The 17,566-nt window shown below is 42.2% G+C and overlaps 2 protein-coding genes across 8 annotated transcripts in view; both read left to right on the forward strand.

Moving 5' to 3' along the window:
* Nucleotides 1-179: 179 nt before the first annotated feature.
* Nucleotides 180-6,460, forward strand: atf7b (activating transcription factor 7b). 6 transcript variants are annotated; one of them, XM_029501922.1, is made up of 12 exons: nucleotides 180-277; nucleotides 1,306-1,367; nucleotides 1,639-1,735; nucleotides 1,868-1,995; nucleotides 2,086-2,223; nucleotides 2,385-2,560; nucleotides 2,795-2,891; nucleotides 3,020-3,139; nucleotides 3,335-3,475; nucleotides 3,935-4,123; nucleotides 4,256-4,361; nucleotides 4,508-6,460. In XM_029501922.1, the coding sequence occupies exons 2-12, from the start codon at nucleotides 1,320-1,322 to the stop codon at nucleotides 4,741-4,743; spliced, it is 1,476 nt and encodes a 491-aa protein (XP_029357782.1). In that variant the 5' UTR covers nucleotides 180-277; nucleotides 1,306-1,319; the 3' UTR covers nucleotides 4,744-6,460. The 6 variants fall into 6 exon arrangements, with proteins under 6 accessions (XP_029357782.1, XP_029357784.1, XP_029357785.1 ...); XM_029501924.1 differs by having other exon boundaries at nucleotides 2,406-2,560; XM_029501925.1 differs by having other exon boundaries at nucleotides 2,409-2,560.
* A 761-nt stretch (nucleotides 6,461-7,221) lies between these two features.
* Nucleotides 7,222-17,566, forward strand: part of dip2bb (disco-interacting protein 2 homolog Bb) — a 34,765-nt gene continuing 24,420 nt past the window's right edge. For both annotated transcript variants that reach the window (XM_029501710.1, XM_029501709.1), the window contains exon 1: nucleotides 7,222-7,481. In XM_029501710.1, the coding sequence (XP_029357570.1) occupies nucleotides 7,397-7,481 (85 nt within the window). In that variant the 5' untranslated portion in view covers nucleotides 7,222-7,396. The remainder of the gene's footprint in view (nucleotides 7,482-17,566) is intronic.

Below are 17,566 nucleotides of genomic sequence, written 5' to 3' on the forward strand. Positions count from 1 at the left end.
TTATTTCAGAGCTGTTTGATTTATTGAGCTTTTCCGAATCAGCGTTTGCTGTTTTTCAGATTAAATAAAAATAGATTTGATAATAAAATATTTTAGGGGGGGGGGGGGACGTTGCATCGTGTTATCGTTTCTGTTACGTAATAGCGCTGGAGTTCTCGCGGTGTTTGACTAATGGAAGTGTCAGAGTGTCAACAACGGGCAGCAGCAGCAGCAGCAGCAGCAGCGCAGCGCTGTCCGGAGCAGGGAGCGGGGAGTGTACAGGCTGCTGTAACGTCGGGTAGGTCAGGGCGCCTTTAGGACCATCTAGTGCAAAATCTGATATTCTGCGGAATAAACACAGTCAGTATTGACGAAGCTCCCGGTGTTGCAATACACCCGTAGCTAAGTTAACGAGCAGAGCCTCTTTAGCACCAGCGAGCTAACATTTAGCTGCTAACTGTTCTCTTTGACTTGTTAGTGTGAACCCACAAGGAAGCTAACCAAGCTTCGGCTAGCATTAGCTTAGCTAACTATGTTGTGACTAGCAGGTAGACTGAAACTCGGTTTGTAAGGCGTATCCGACGATCGGTTATCTGTAATTAGCTTGCGGTATGTTAACCACCACGCTCATTATAATGACACCACTGTCAGTTTTCCGAAACAAAATATTTTGGCTAGGATTTTGGTAATGCTAACGCGAGGCCCGTCGTGCATTAAGTCCGAGTTAGCCAAAGATCTGACACTTTAGGGTAACCTATCCTCAAGTAGGTAACCTAAGCCACCCAGTTGGCTACATAGCCGGAGCATCTCGGCAGTGATCCCCCGCTAACGCCGCTGACTTGATGACACTGCAGGGCAGGTTGTTTGGTTGGCTAGCTGAGCCTCTGCTGCTTCATCGTCTAACGGGAGCCCTCGATTATCCTCGACAGAATAGAAAGCAAACGATTCAAACGGGCCGAAGATTGTCGGCCTGTTTACCTCCCGATGAGTTGTCACTAAGCTTTGTGTGCCGATGTGTTTTGGTGTCCCGCGAGCGAATTTATTTGATGGAGCAAACACAGATTGTAGTCTTTCAACAGGTGCATGTCATTCATGTCAGGGAGTCCGATGCTGCCAATCGTTCCACTAGAAAGATACAATTGATTGAATGTATGTGATGGTCACCCACTTGCTTCTAGATAAACGTTATCACTTCAGTTATGCCGACTGTGATGAATCAAATAGATCAGCTACTGAAACGAAGGATGTCTCACTTGGGTTGGTAGTCTCTATGCATTCAAAAATTAGGTTAATAACATTTTGCTCCATTTTTGCTGTCTTTTGCAGAACATTCATCTGAGATGGGGGATGATCGACCTTTTGTATGCACTGCCCCCGGATGTGGGCAGGTATGAGTTCTCAAGATATTCATTAACGAGAAAATTAGAGTTAAGTAGTGGGCAATAATCAGGCCCAAGCAAGACTGCTTTTACAGTGCCTTGTCTCACTGTGCACATTCTGCACAGAAAACAGATTATATCATTCATTTCAAATAAGATTTGTCAACAGTACAGTAGACACACTGATCACACACTTTATACTTTCAATATAAAACCTACTTTTTATGTCTGACCTCATCATATGTCTTATCTGTCTTATCTGCTGTGCTATTGTTTGCAGAGATTCACCAATGAAGACCACCTGTCAGTCCACAAACACAAGCATGAAATGACATTAAAATTTGGTCCTGCCAGAACAGACTCTGTTATCATTGCAGGTAATGACGTTACCATTGCCAATAGTGCATATTGTTTCCTGTACTGATTTCATCTTTGCTGTGTATTGGGATATTTCTCTCTCGCCCTTTGCCCTCATAACTAAGATGGTTTTTTCTTTTCCTTTTTTGCAGACCAGACCCCCACACCAACCCGCTTCCTGAAGAACTGTGAGGAAGTTGGGCTATTTAATGAGCTGGCCACTTCTTTTGAACAGGAGTTTTGCAAAGCACAGGAAGATGAGCAAAGGACAAAACACCCAGTAAGATTTAGGATCAATAGCGCAATGTCTTCGCTTAAATTGCAAGATAGAAATTATGTTACCTTTTGTTTTTTTTCTTTTTTCTGCTAGGCTGCACCTTTACAAACACCATCTGAAGTCAAAGACGAGGATGAGGGCCCTTTACAAGTTGATTCGTCCCCTCCTGGAAGCCCAGATTCCTCTTCCAGCATGTCAGACAACAGCAGAGACTCAAGGGTGAGGGGCAAGGTATAAGTCATCGGCACAACTGCTTTTAAGTAGCCAGCTTACTAGTTTAGACTGAATTTCAAATTGTATCAAATAATGCACAATAACAAGAAATGTCTCAGCTTTAATGATTATGTCTCCTTTCCTGCACACAAAATAATTTACCAGTGGTGTGTTAACAGAAAAGTTACCTGATGTGTCAGCAGGAGATTCTCACAAAGCCCAGCTCTGCACCTACACCAACCATTGTGCGTCCAGGTTCTCTTCCTCTTCACCTGAGTAATGACCCACTACACCCAACTCTACCTTCTCCAACATCTGTAATCACGCAAGCTCCACCTTCCAACAGACAGCTAAGGTAAACAACAGTTTCTTCTTGTTGCTATTTATTGAAGTAGTGCCTGAGAAAATCCCTCCTACTTTTCTACACTATAAAACTAGTCTCTCTTGAAGTTATACTTTGCCCACAAATTTCATGGCATTTGCACAAGCTGAGGATGTACTTTCAGAAGAGATTAAATGCCTCAATCTGTATTTTAATGGCTGCAGAATACAGGAGCATTAGTTTACAAGTATCTTGTTTTGTCAACAGCTCGCCAACAAATTCTTATCCATTGGTGAGGCACTTTCCTAACGGGCAGAATGTACCTCTCCTGCCCAGTCCTGTGCAGATGACCTCTGTTATATCTGTAAGTAATTTTCAAAACATCTCAGATGTATAAAACAAAGGATACTTGAAAGATTGAATTTATACTTCACCATATTGCTTCTGTTTGTCCCTTTTTCTCTCTGTATGGCTATTTGTTGGAATATGGAGCTTGCGAGGACAGTGAACACAGTGCCTAACATCCCTGGGATACCAGGACCTCCAGTTGGTGGAGCCAGCAGTGGCTCCTCTTCCCCCTCTGGGTATAGTCTGCATTCTGAGACCAAGATGGTAAGATGATGAGTCTGTTTTGCTTTGTTTCATTAGCAGGCTCTTCATGTCAAGAAGCATCACATGTAAAATTGCTTTTGCACTTACATTCTGTTCATATAGTTCATGTGATAAAATATTAGACCTTAATTTTTGGCTTTTTTTTGTAAGCTTAATATTAATTGACCTATGTGACGGGCCCCTGCTTTATTGTAGCGACTGAAGGCAGCTCTAAGTCATCAGGCACAGGATGGGGCTGGTGGGGGGCCAGGATCCATTCCTGCCATCCCACAGCGGCAGGAACAGAGCCAGCAGCCCACACAAAACTCAGATGCACCATCACCTGCTCAACCACAGGTAATCGACATGCTGTATAAATTTAAATAATTTTCTCAGATAATTAAAGGCAATTCTTTGCACAGTTAAATGCATCCCTGTCAAGTTGCGTTTTGTCATTCACTGGGGTTGATCATAAGCCTAGTACCAAGCAGGAAATGTGCAAATGACTTATCTGTTCGCATGGCATTTAATATAAGTGCTCATGAAATTGTTGTGTGTTCAAATTAGCATTTTTGCTCTACGCAACACTTCAGTGTTCAAGTAGCTAATTTTGCAGAAATTAGATATGAACTAATTTGAAAATCTCTTGTGACGCAGTGTTGAGATCAGTAAGGCTCTATGAATATTTACTACATACTACATGACATCCTTGATTGTAATGTTACAGCATGTTTATGTCTGTTAAGAAATGTTCCCACACACAGGACATGAACTTGACATTGAGGGGATAACCCTCACCCACTCCTCATTCCACAGGTGTCCCCTGCCCAGCCAACAGGGGGTCGACGGCGGCGAGCTTCAGAGATGGATCCTGATGAGAGGAGGCAGCGTTTTCTGGAGAGAAACAGAGCGGCCGCCTCGCGCTGCAGGCAGAAACGAAAGCTGTGGGTTAACTCTTTGGAAAAGAAAGCAGAGGATCTTGCCAACATGAATGTCTCATTAACAGTGAGTCTTTAGTGTTTTCATGGTGTACACCCAAATATTTCAACATAATCACAGACTAGTCACCACGATGATATGACAAGAAGGGGCATGTTGAGAATGAATTGTACACTGTGTGTGTTGTATTGCAATCAGAATGAAGTAACTCTACTAAGGAATGAGGTGGCACATCTGAAGCAACTCCTTTTGGCCCACAAAGACTGCCCGGTCACTGTTATGCAGAAGAAGGCAGCTTTCTTAGGTAAATGCTTAGTCACAAACTGGCCAACGAGCTTCGACCACTATGTATTTGTTCTGTTAGGATCCATCTGTCATCTCATCCCTCTAATATGTTCTTTTTACTCGCTCACCTCTCTTAAGGGTGAATGTTTCTTTCTCTGTCTGTAGCTGCAGGAGGAGAGGAAACCTGCAGGGATACTTCAAATGAACCCATCAGCTCCCCAGCAGCAGTCATCCAACACGGGCCATCACCACCCGCCTCTGCCCCGAGCCCCGGGGCCACCATCAACGGGATGAGTGTCCGCGCTGCAGAAGCTGTTGCTATGTCAGTCTTGGCTGGTATGGGATCGGGCCAGCCGGGAGGGGTCGTCATGGCGACGCAGTCACAGTCAGCTCCAAGATGATGTGCTGACGCAGGTAGTCAGATTGAACTTGAGTGGCATTTGGAGGCCGGACTAGTGCAAAATGTTTGAAAAGAGGGATCAGCCCTCCCCTCTTCCCTGAGACTAAGATACTCTCCTCCCTTCACAGCCAATGATAATCACACACAGACATGGCACAGTGCCTCCGTCAGCCCTCCACCCCCAGCAGGCTCCCTGTCCAGAAAAACTTTCTATGTATGTAAATATGATTAACATGTCGGACACTCACTCTGCAGGGTTTGGGGCAATTTCTTGTTCAGTTCTGACAGCTGAAGAACTATTGAGATTGGGATGTAATGTATGAATGAAAATCTCTCTGTTAAAATCATCAGTTTATTTTTGCTTCACTAGAAAATGCAGCTTCAGTCCATTTCTGTCCCACACGCTGGCTGTGATGAGGTGGTTGCTTCACACGCTGACAATTTTTACTGTAAGATGTCTTGTATTGTTCATGAAAGAAAGATTTTAATGCCTGATACTGGCCGTTCACGTGATATTTTGCTCATGCAGTGAAAGATGGCGAGTGACAGGGCTAGCCTATTGCAGTATAACGCAGCCTGCAAGATGATTCACTTGTTCTTTTTTTTTTTCGGTTTGTTTTTCACCTTGTCTGTTAGTTTGCTGCCTGTTTCGTTTTTGAGTTGATTATCCTTAAATACACAACAGTTTAGTCAGCCAGTGCATACCAAACCAAATTTTAGATGTGTACACAGTTTACCCTGTGAATGTCTGCCTGATGTTTGTAGCTTTAGTTTTAACCCGTTTGTAATGGGTGCCATTACATTACTCATGTATGTATTAAACCCTACTGGCTGCATGGATTATTCAAGGATGAGGAATACCACTCTTTTTATGTGCTTCATCATGCTGTCAATGGTTAGTAATCTGCTTTACATCTGTTTTATTACATCAAATTATTGATGCAAAAATCCTTGCGTCCAGCTCTTATGTAATAACTCCATTCTCAGACCTTTAAACGGTTAGCTTTAGATGGCTCTTAAATGATAATCAACCCTAACAGATTTTTAATCTTTTATTCTGGCATTTAAGTTGAGGAAAGAGTAGTGCAATATATTTTTCTATTGAATATCAATGTTATTGTATTTAGCTGACGCGTGTAGCCCAGCCTCCAAGAGGGCTTTGGTCTATTTCAGTTGAAAGCTGAAGCTACAAGGTGAGCAGAGAAAATGTGAAGATGATTATTCTTGAATGAATGACATTGGTGATGACTGCACATCTGTAGGAAACTACAGATGCCATAGACCTGGGTGCTTTCCAACATTTGAAAAGCCCTCTTATTTTATGAAGTAGACTTCATACTTGTGCAAGGTGCTTCTTTTGAATTAAAAGTTTTGAGATGCAAATTGTTTTATACTGCATCATGCTTCCAAGAGTATCATTGCTTTTCCCCTTATCACTGTGTTTCATTGTTTGTTTGTTTTTTATAACATGTCACTGCTTCAAGATGTTTATTTTTCTCTGTGGGCATGTTAGGCTTTCTTTCCATCATGTGAGGATATGCCCCCCCCCTTTTTTTTTCTTTGTTAAAAAACAGAGATGTCTTTTATGTGTTCAACAGAAGTTGAACCACATGAAAAATATGTCTTGATGATATCTGTATGGGGATGTTTGTCAAATACTCAGGCCTCAAGATGGGAAAAATAACTTGTGTATAGTCTCAACTAAGTTGTCTCGGGCAAATAATAAAATAAATTAATAAACAAACTCATCAGCATTCCCATTAAATCTTTATCCCTATATTGTGTTGCTATTATATTTAAATCTGAGCTCTATTTAAAATTGAAATCTAGAAATCATTTAATTTTCTGAACCCTTTAAATCAAAATTTTTAGCATGATGTGGCTACTTGTATTTAATTGGACTTGCAGTGCTAGACAAACAAGGAAGCTTAACACTGGACTGCAGTCACCCTCTGCTCTCTTCAGGTATATTGCTTATTTAAGATCGGTTTTGTTTTTTGCCCCCAGTGCTTTTCATTTATTTCTCACAGGAGCTGGTTGAGACAGAAAACAATAATAAATAACAAACTACTGTCCATGAGATGACCAGAAGCAGGTCTTGAAATGGATGAATGGATGTTTTATATCTGGTGGAAAGGCAAGTTGGAAACGTCTGAGGTTTGTGATAAAAACCTCACCCCCTGGAAAAAAAAAACCCTGAAGTATAAATTGTTGTAAACCTTTAGAGATGATCAATTTAGAAAAAACAAACACTCACAAAAGGTTTTCTGTTAGTTTAGGAACTTTAGATGAAAGAATTTGCCCGCAGACTTTACAAAGCTTATTTTTCTGATGGTTGTTTTCTGGTCAGAGGCCTGTGTGAAGCTGTGAAGCGCCGACAGCAGAGGGAGCAGACAGTCCGCCGCGTCCCTCCGTCCTGTCAGCCCGGTCACGTGACTGACAGACTCCCCTGACGAGTTGTTCCCATCTCCTCAGTCATGGCGGTGTCGGGGAGTTGTGGAGATGGAGTAAACACCGCCGCCACAACATCTTGATTTTGTTTGTTTCCTCCCCCCTCCCCCCCTCCCCACATCTTCTCCTTCGCTTCATGCCGGACTCTACCTGCTGTCATCCCAGATATCGCGATCATCCCGCAGGCTGCCGTGCTTCCGACGATGGCCGACCGCGGCGTAGATGTGTCGGCTCTGCCTAAAGAGGTCAGGGACCAGCTGGCGGAGCTGGATCTGGAGCTGTCCGAAGGTAAGGTCCCCGCAGAAGCCGGCCGGAGGTCGTGGCTGCAAACGCCAAGTTAAGTGCGGTGTTTTTTTCCGTGAAAAGCAGCCGCAGCTGCTGCAGGGGATCCGGACACGACTTCAGCAATGACGAAAAACACACTGACCTGCTTTTCGAGCTGTCATTTCTTGGTCAGCTCCTGCTGTGGCCTTTATTCTGTATAGGTCCGACACGAGCTGGGAACAAATGTCACTTAATAAATGTGACATTTGTTCAGTTTTGATCCACATTATCTGTATTTATAGATGCCACTAATGGCTTATCATCTCAGATACACGCTCTCCAGAAGAGGAAAATGGGTCATGTTTAGTGTGTGTGTGTGTGTGTGTGTGTGTGTGTGTGCGCGCGCGCGCGCGTGCAGCCTAAGACAGTAAACACTAAATGATGCTGTGGCCCCTCCAACACTGAAGTGCTGGCTGAGTCTGAGTGTGTTAGATTTTTTTTTTGTAATATTGACTGTTGAAAAAAGGAGAATAAGGTGCTTTCTGTTATGCAATTCTCCTCCTCATACAGTGAATCACAGTGCAGCAGCTTGATTGGTGCTGTGCAGCTCTCAGGTGCCCGGGGACAGATGAGTAACGTTGTGTTTCATGTGGGGAGGCGAGCAGTGGGATGTATGGGCCGCTGATGAAGTCTCTCCCTCCTGCACCAATGACACACACGCTGAAATGTCCAGCCTGTGTGGGAAGACAGGAATAATTAACCAGCATCTCCGTGCACACGTTCAGCTTGTTTGAGTCTTACAGTAATAGAAACATTTGGCTGGTCCATTCAGGAAAAGCCGATGTGTTGGCTTTTCCTGAATGGACATGTCCAGAGGACATGTGCTGAACATTTTCTCACATCTCAGGGATTTTCTCGTTTCAATTGACTTTAGTTGCCCGAGAAAACAACCAAGCTTGGGACTTGCTTTGAACTGTCCTTTTATCTGTTATCAGTTTTTTGGTTTTTGTTTTTTTTGGGGGAAAAACTGTTGTCCACTGTGTTTCTCTTCTCTACACCACACCGTCACCTTTATTTTACAAATTTATACAACATCACTGAGTGTACATGTGACAACCTGAGATACTGTAGAGTTGAGAATGTGCTCTAGTTATTAATAGATTGCAATTAACAGTGAAGTAGAAGATAATGAGGGTTGATAATGGAGGATGGGATGTTCACTGTATAATCAACTCACTTAACATGGGTCAGACACAGTGGATGATGGGAAATTATTGTGTAATCAAGTGCACATTATGGAAATGGAAACACTAATAGCACACATGACAGGATGATTGTTGTTTAATAATACAACACAACTCATTTCCACCGCTTAGTGTAAGTGCCAAAGCTTTGGGTCATAAAACTTGAAGTCATTCCCTCTCAATAAAAGATCCATTGTGACAGTTAACAAGACCAGTATAGTCTTTGTCATTGGTTTCAAAGGCTAATCAGTTTGAAATGTACCATATTCGTTCACTAGAGCTCAAAGGTCATGCTCTGTATATTATATTCACAATCATTTCCATTATGATTTAATCTTTGTCAATTTTTTAACTAATGATTTAATTAGTTATCTAGATAAGAATTCTTTGACCGATATACAGTTGCTGTTAGAATAATGGATTAAACATTAATTGCCAAGTCTCTGCTTCAATTTGAATTTACATGAATATAGCAAACACTGCGTACTAGATGTGGCCTTTTTCACTCTTAGTGCTCAAATTGTCAGGGTTCAAAAATAGCTTCATAGATACACACAAAGTCAAATCTAACAATCTCAGTGAATATTTTGGGGAAACTTAATTACCTTCAGTGACTGCCTGAAGTATTCAGCCTGCAGCCTGCTGTAGCGCCAAGTCTGGTCGCCAGCAAGTGGACTGAGATCAGGTGATTGACTGGACTCGCTGAGTCGATGATATACTCTGAAATGCTTTTCGTATGATGCATGATGAAATATTGTCCAATAAGTTTTGTTGGATTTGATGAATGTGAACCTGCATTCTTCCCATCTATATCTGGATTCACCATGTAACTTCCACCAGCAGTGGAATCATCAATAAATGTCATTGTACCAGTTCTCTTGGCAGACAGGGCTGATCCTGAACCAACAGCATGTTTGATGGATAGTTGTGGCTTTGTGGCTTTTGTTTCATCATATAGCAGTGTCCTAGCACTCAGTCTGTTTTTGAGGTTCACCAGGAGTTTGTATCTTGTTCTGACTGAAATGTTCACTCATTATTGACAAGTAAACATGTCTGCTTACATCCTGAGCATTTTATTTCTGAAACAACCATTTCAAGCATATTTCCAGGGTGAATACGTGAAATATCCTCTACAGAGTTAATCACCTGATCTCAGTCTGATTTGCATTCCACTTGTTTAAGACCAGACTTGCTGAAACTACACTTTTGAAAAGGCTGCTCAGACACTCTGACAGGAGCATTCAAAACTGGCCTCTTGACCAGAATTTAAGAATTGACAGCCTCTTACAGTTTGAGATGGTTTTAGTATGTAATGGTTGAAGTGTAAGTTAGTAGAAAGGAGACAGAGTGACAGCCCCTCTGCTGAGGACTTGCCCTCAGAGGATCGTGGCTCTGTTATATGTAACCCAAGCTCAGAGACGACTCTGGTGCTAATAAAAAGGCTCGGTGCTGCCCAGATGCCCTGCTCCTGCGTCCAAAGCGTACAATGTGATGAAGTGCGTTCGCCGTCTGTTGGACAGTAGTCAGCACATACGAGCCTGATGGCACATGGCGAGCAACAGCTGGCCACCCAGTCGGTCTGAAACTTTCCCATGGATATCTTTTACATGGCAACAATCACCCAATTGTTATCCCCATAGATGGAGCTCCCTTAGCAACGAACAGAGGAAAATGTGCGTGCGTGCGTGAGTGTGAGTGAGTTAGATGGATAGAGAGGCAGAAAGAGTGTAAAAGGAGCAGCTCCACTTCCTATAACGCCTCTAACTGTACAGATACAAAGAAAGCCATTGAGGGGATCAAAGACTTGTGGTTCAGTGCTCTGAATTCCAGTCCAGTTCGATCACCAACAGTTTAAGCTGCTCAGCTCTGGACTGTGTGTGTGCGCGCGGTTGGGAGGGCATTGTAGTGTCCACAGTTCTGTATTTGTTTGTGTGTGAGTTTGTAAAAGTGCTGGAAGCAGAGAGTGAAGATGGATAGAAAGAATAAGGACAGCCCATTGATATCTATCAATTTAAATGTCTGATTTTAGTTATTGTTGAATAACGTGTTGGTGTGAGCAATACGCTCTCCTGTCGTACACAGAATTTAATTTAGCCAGATGTAACTACTATATTTTACACTCAACTCTGAAACATCAGGAAGTACTTTTTTGTTTGGTTTTATGTAAGTTTTCGTGGAATAATTTGTAATGTAGCTGTCATCTCAGGTACATGGCAGCATGCTAACGGGATCACAGTGATTGGTAACATGCTGATGTTCAGCAGGTGTAATCTTCTTGGAGTAATTCATCCTGAGGGGACATGAGTGTGACTTCTCAAATACGTAGTAGTCCATCAAGGTGCAGAGATGTGTGAGTCTGGACAAAGTAACTGAAATGTTGCTGTCACTCGAGGTTTGATGTTAGTGTTGTCGAATAGATTTTTTGGTGTCGTATAAGCATGGATACATTTGTATTGCTATCCTACGGTGGATGCCATTTGGGTCATTGTATACGCATCGCATGCCCAGTAAAGCAGACACTTCCTGACTGTAGTCCATTTGATTACTGTCCCGGTCCTTATTGCAGCTGTCCAACCTCAGACGTGGATGTGTGGATTTCCTACTCTCTGGCATTCATCCTGCCTGCCTGTCTGCAATGCAACAGGATTTCATCTCAGCAGCCTATTCCATACTCAGAAAGAGAAATGAGAGATTACAGTCGTGCCTGCGTCTCTCAATTTAGGTCACAGAGCATCAGGGGGCAACACACCCGGCTCATTTAGCCTACGAGTCACACTGGGCCAGGACTGCTGCTGGGGATCTCTTCCTCTGCCTTCTCTATCTGTCGCTTTTCATGTTCTCCCCACTGTCATATTGTTTTAGTGCTCCTCCCCTAAAATAATAAGACGCATTTCAAAGGACAAGGTCAGTGTTATCCTTTTGTATTTTTCTTTTTCTGTCACCAGCACCACCCTTGTATTTCTTGCATTATGACTTTCCCACCCGGTGTGTGATTCCTACTGAAGACTGAGGAATATTTAAAAAGTGAGCACAGATTTGGTTTGATTTTTACAACTAGGGATTGAAGTGTTCATTATACATTACCATCAGTCAATTTGCATGAAATCATAAGTGTAAAAAAAACATCATACATCATGGTGAAAGCCATTTATGTATTTTTAATAGATTTTCAACCACATCCGGAGGTCTCTCTACCACAGAGGAAGAAGATAAGCCGGACTTTGACTACACAGGCCATACTTGGTCATAATAGAGTGGATCCCTTGTTGGTTTTGTTTGTTTCGCTGACATTAAGAAAAAGAAAATATTGTCAGCTTTATTTTCCAAAGCTGATGGTTTCACACTGACTGTGTTTCAGCACGTACTTCAATGTGCTTACATTTGCCTTTTTTAGTGCAGGTGTTCATAGGGACAGAAAGGAAGCTGCCATGAGATATATTTTGAAAAGCCGGTAATCAGAGCTGTCCTCTGATTACCGGCTAGCGCTCCAGGCCACAGACTCCACACACTTGGTTTTACACCATGAAAAGAGCGACTCTTCTGGCACCCATGTCACGCAGGAACACAACCACAGGATTCATGTTTCTGGAAATGAATCATTGTATCATTATATAACACCTTTATATGCCTGATTTCACCATTCATACACACCCACACACACATAAACACAGAGGATGCATTTGAGCTTTGTGTGCAAAAAAAGGCTGAATAATTTAAATGCAACTCGAACGCACACCTCCACACAGATGCACACCATCAGTCTGGTAGCTCAACAAGCTCACACTGAAGTGCAGATGGGAAACCTCTTCCAGCTTTAAAGTTGTCTGTCACTAAATACTTTCATAAGAGGAGTCGTCCTTGCTTGGTGTTCTTGTTTTCTTATTTCTACAGTTTCTACCTTAAAACAACATCTGAGCGATACAGCAGTGAGGCTGACGGTTGGTGGTGGAGAGTCGGTTCAATTATTGAACAAGTACCAAGTGAAGCAGCTGCAGTCAGAGAGGCTGCAGCACGTGCATCGAACTCTGCTAAGTGCAATGTAATCCAAGTTCTTCCCAATAATTTTAAAACAAAAACAACACACACACACACACACATATATACATTTAAATATAGATAGATAGAGAGAGAGAGAGAGAGAGACATACAGACAACAATATAAAGCTTGGATGAAGTATATTACTCTCTAACATAATGTTGCATTGTACTGAATGTTTTGGTCAGTTACCAACAGTAGATAACATGTTACTGCCTCCTTGTCAGTGCTGTGAAAATGAAGAGCTTTAATTTAATCAGGTTTTCAGTGGCCTAATATTTAGATATGGATAAGTGAATCAATGCTCACAATCTATTCCTACAGTCCAGGGTTTGATAAGATTTATGGCTCATTAATGCTCTGTCATTTCAATGGTGAGTTCAGCAGCAAATGCACAATTGTTGGCCCTCCTAAATGTATTGCAACTCATCCTTTAATTCATAAATGTTTCCAAGTGTGTTTTTTCTGCTGGCATTGAGCGGTACTGGCCTGAATCATCATGACTGTTTTGCATTTCACGTTGCATCATGCAGCACCACATGGGCATGGCCCATGTGGTGCTCCGTTGGCCTGCCACCAACCCTTCCGCTAACACACACACTTTTACTTTTTGAATTTTCCATAGACCCTTTCCAGATTAGGGCAGCAATATGTGAGTAATATCTTAGAAACACACGAGGAGTAGCACAATGTAATATTCCTGTAAGCTGTTAAAACCATTACAGAGGAAACATGAGGTTTCTTCCACCCAGTCAGGGGTTTTCTTGGCTGAATTTGTAGGAAACATCCAGTGTGTGTGTAGTGTTTTAGTATCCCATAAGTCAGGTATGGGATCTGTCACCTCCTGAACTGGTCACAGTGAAATTCACTCAGAGATGCAAATAATAGAAACCAGACATAAAATTCACTGCTTTTGAATAAATAGCACTGATAGATGTCAACCATAACTCTTCTTGTTTTCGTCAAATGCCCATAAACTGATGTAACACACCTTCAGTGGCTGCATCCTTTAAAGGCTCCAGTTCTTTTAATACTAATTATACAGTTATCTATGTACCGTCCATCTTATTTGCCACATTAATTCCAGATTTCCAGGGACAAGACTGAAGCAGAGTCAGGCGAGCGACGCATGCTGTCATCGAACAGGTTGTTCACCGGATTAATCCAATTATCTAAACCTATATAATTAGGTGTCTAGCATTGGGACAGCGTTCCCACAGCTCAGCAAGCAATTTAAATACAATGTTCTCAATTCAAAATAGATTGAAGTTATTTTCTATGACAGACAAGCCACCGCAATACGTCTATCCTCACCGCATCTGCCATCACACGTCCACTGACCCCAGTACCAGGATGAACTGTAACAGGGTGAACTCACTCCATTCTTATTACCACAATATACCAGGAACATACAGAGAACTTCCCTACGTATGGCACAAAAGTTATTTTCAACTCATTTAACTGACAATAGATTTATGTGATAAAAAAAAATTTGAATTGATAAGCAACATTTGATCTGAGTAGAATAAGTTATAATTAGTTAGTAATTTATTCAATTTACAGAAATCAATCAATGTAACTGGTCACCAATGAAAACTGACATGTAACATGTAGAATAAAGTGACGTGGAAATTGAATTAATCCGGACATTCAGCATCTTTAAAAACCTTTTGGCGGTTTTGAAGGATCGCCATCCACCTGTCCTCAGTGAATTAATTCTGCAAAATCTCACCTGAAAGCTGCCACCTTCATTCGGGGGCTGCAGAATGCACTGCATCAGCTTGCGTGTTGACGGTGGTTGTTGGGGGATGGGGGTAATAGTTTAGCAACAGCGAATCAAACATCGAAATGTTTCCACGCCGGCAAACAGGGAACAGAACACAGGCAGTATGACTTAGTCTCCTGCTCAGGGAACCATTACTCCACAATATCTTTACAAAGAAAATACTGCTACAGTATCACTTAAAATCTTGCTTGCAGAACCTTGAATTTAGAAAACTGTGTTGACCTTGTAATTTAAATGATTAATTTCAACCTCATATGGTCTCAGTGTTATGTAGTACTTGAAATAACTTTGGTGCTAAGCGTTGAAGTGTGCGAAATGTACCGTGTCATGTGTGTTTGTGTGAGTGCAGAGGCTAGTGTGTGTGAGCCACACCCGAGCCTATCCTTTCAGTCAAAGAGCAGAGAAGTTGGGGGAAAGGGAGTCACACCTTCAGTTAATGTGCTGCACGTCTTTGCTCCGGTAAACCCTGTTACTGGATTTTGTGGCTGTGCGGAGTTATGACAGTGAAACATGATTCCCTCCATTCTCTGAGTTGGCCACACCCTGCCTACGAGAGAGAGAGAATCAATTACAGCTCACAGAGAAAATATATGTGTGTGTGTGTGTGTTTTTCCTAAGCCCTTACATCATTTTAAAGCCCCCCTCTTCCTACCTCTTAATACAGGTTTACTGTCTTCAGTTCATAGTGTAAACACTTTAACCTAAATGTGGACATGGAGCTATCTGAATCCAGCAAATAATCTTGTCAGAAAGAGTTTCGATTTTTTTCAGCTCTTAAATAAAATGCTACTTTAATAAAATCACCAAGGTCTACTTTAACAGAACTCCATTTGTTAGTTTAAGTGTGAGTGTCCCCCACGCGTTACCTGCCGTATTCTCGACAGCTGTCCACATTTTCAGTCTTGTGTTGGCATGTGCTCTGAGCTGTCAGCGCCAACAATGACATTTTTGCTCGTTATATACATGTACATACATGCATGGAGACACACCTTTCATCCCACCTATACCTGTGACCGCATATAAGCCTACTTTTGTTTTTGGTTTTTCGAACCACTTTGGACTGTATGTTAAATAATGAACTGTGCTCAAAGTAAAATTTAAGGTGGTACATATTTCATTTTCTTAACAAAAAAAAATCTAACTGGATAGAGACAGTCAGTAAGAAGTAAGTAAGAAGGATGTAAGATTGACCACTGGAGGACCTAACATCATGCTCCCTGTGTGTGTGTAAAGAGTGTGTGGGTGGTGTTTTGGCCGGGGCGGGATGCGAGGCCTGTCGGTAAGAAGAGGTCGCTGGGAGGTTTCAGTAGGATGTTTGTTCCACAAATAAAATTTGCTGGTTGCTTTGGCCTCAGGAAGGCTGATTTGGCAGACAAACAAGCCCCACTCCAGCCCCAAATAACACACATGACTTCATATCAACAAATGTAGAGAGGGCACAATCCCAAAGAGAGCAGTCCATATGTCACCCTCAGTATTTCATCCTGTCTAGATTTTAAATGACGCGTTATTTTATGTTCAGAAGAATTCAATTTGGATCTTAATGTTGTCTGTTCTAGGCAGCGGCATTCCAGTCTTATCGTCAGACCTTGTTGAAATTTTCTGTTTTCTTCGAGATAACAGCTGGAAGCCCCTGCGTATAATTTTCATTAAGCGGGTGTTGGCATGTGTCTAAATTGTTTTCACGAGAAAGCAACTGGGTGAGCCGTGATGAGAAGGAAGGAAAAAGCAGGGAAGGAGAACAGAGGTCAGTGGCTAATTACTATTCAGATGGAGTGCCTGTGGGGAAGACGGAGAGAGCAGGCTCGCTGCAATTCAAATAATCAGAGGCCAGCAAGCGTGAGCGTCGGTGAGGCTGTGGAAAAGACACAGCTTTGATGTTTCTCTTTCTAGTGGAAAAAGAGAACGTATGTTTGGGGGGGGGGGTCGTATCACACCAGCGCAACTGTGGAGTCACGATAACTGAGGAACCGTGGTTCTCACTGACATGATTGTGAAGTCCACATCAGGACAGACATGACTGGGTCAGTGTGAGGAAGTGGGTTAACAAGTGGGGCCCTCATCACTTCATCAGAGCTGTGTTTCGCTTTTTAAGCAGATGTCTTTGTTTATTAGAGTCTAACCCATGAACAGACTCTCGTCTGAGATTTTAAGCATATCAGAAAAAATGTTTTCTTTCTTCGTCAGATACTTTTAGTAGAGAAGATAAGGCTCATGCCTCATGACTCATAAACGAAAAGCACATAATGCAAAAAAAAAACAAAAAAGCCTAACATATTAGAAGGAGTTCTCTCTGTTTTCTAATATTTTTGCCACATTTCATTTCCTGCAGCATATCTGTACACCTGTTGGGAGGTTTAACTCTTTAGCTCCCACCACTGGGGCCTGCATCTAATGATACAAGCACAAAATGAAAACAGATGAATTTCAAATCATCCAGATGGAGGAATGATTACTTTGAGATTCATTTAATGCTCTGCCCACCCATCCCCCATCTCTGACTCCCATTTCTACTGCTCCCTCTCTCTCTCTGTGTATTTCTCTATCTGCAGAGAAACTGCCTGTTCACATGAGCTAAAAATAAATCATGTGACTGAGTGAGGCCAACTCTACCGTTCATGCATTACTTATGGACGTGTTTGCATTTCTTCCAGTTTTTCCTTGGGAGAAAAAGAGCTCCAGTCCCTGAGTAGATATTGTGTTGGAGTGGGTTTTCAGGCGATACCCTTCAAACGCGAGTGCTCTCATTTTGTCTGCTCGTCTGTAATGTGTCAGCAGTGTGCTGGTTTGACTGCATAGATTGAAACGTAGTTTTTCTGTTGGCTGTGCTGAAGACCTGCGACGGTGATGTAATTCAAGAAAAGAGTCCAAAGTAAACAGCCAGTGGTTCAATGTACAACTGGATCTGTGTACGGTCCCTCTGTGGCCTCACATCAAAGCAGCATGATAATATATTCTTATTGGTTTACAAAGTTCTCAAACTAAAACTCAGTCCGAAAAATGTTGTGATTACAGTTATCAGTTGTAGTTTTTTTCTATCTCA

The sequence above is a fragment of the Echeneis naucrates genome, chromosome 5, assembly GCF_900963305.1.
Source record: "Echeneis naucrates chromosome 5, fEcheNa1.1, whole genome shotgun sequence".
Taxonomy (NCBI): Eukaryota; Metazoa; Chordata; class Actinopteri; order Carangiformes; family Echeneidae; genus Echeneis; species Echeneis naucrates.

Coding starts and splice junctions, on each gene's coding strand:
- atf7b (XM_029501922.1), top strand. CDS start 1,320: ATGGGGGATGATCGACCTTTTGTATGCACTGCCCCCGGATGTGGGCAG. Junction 2,224..2,384: donor ACTCAAGGGTGAGGGGCAAG/GTATAAGTCATC, acceptor GTGTGTTAACAG/AAAAGTTACCTGATGTGTCA. Junction 3,140..3,334: donor TGCATTCTGAGACCAAGATG/GTAAGATGATGA, acceptor GCTTTATTGTAG/CGACTGAAGGCAGCTCTAAG.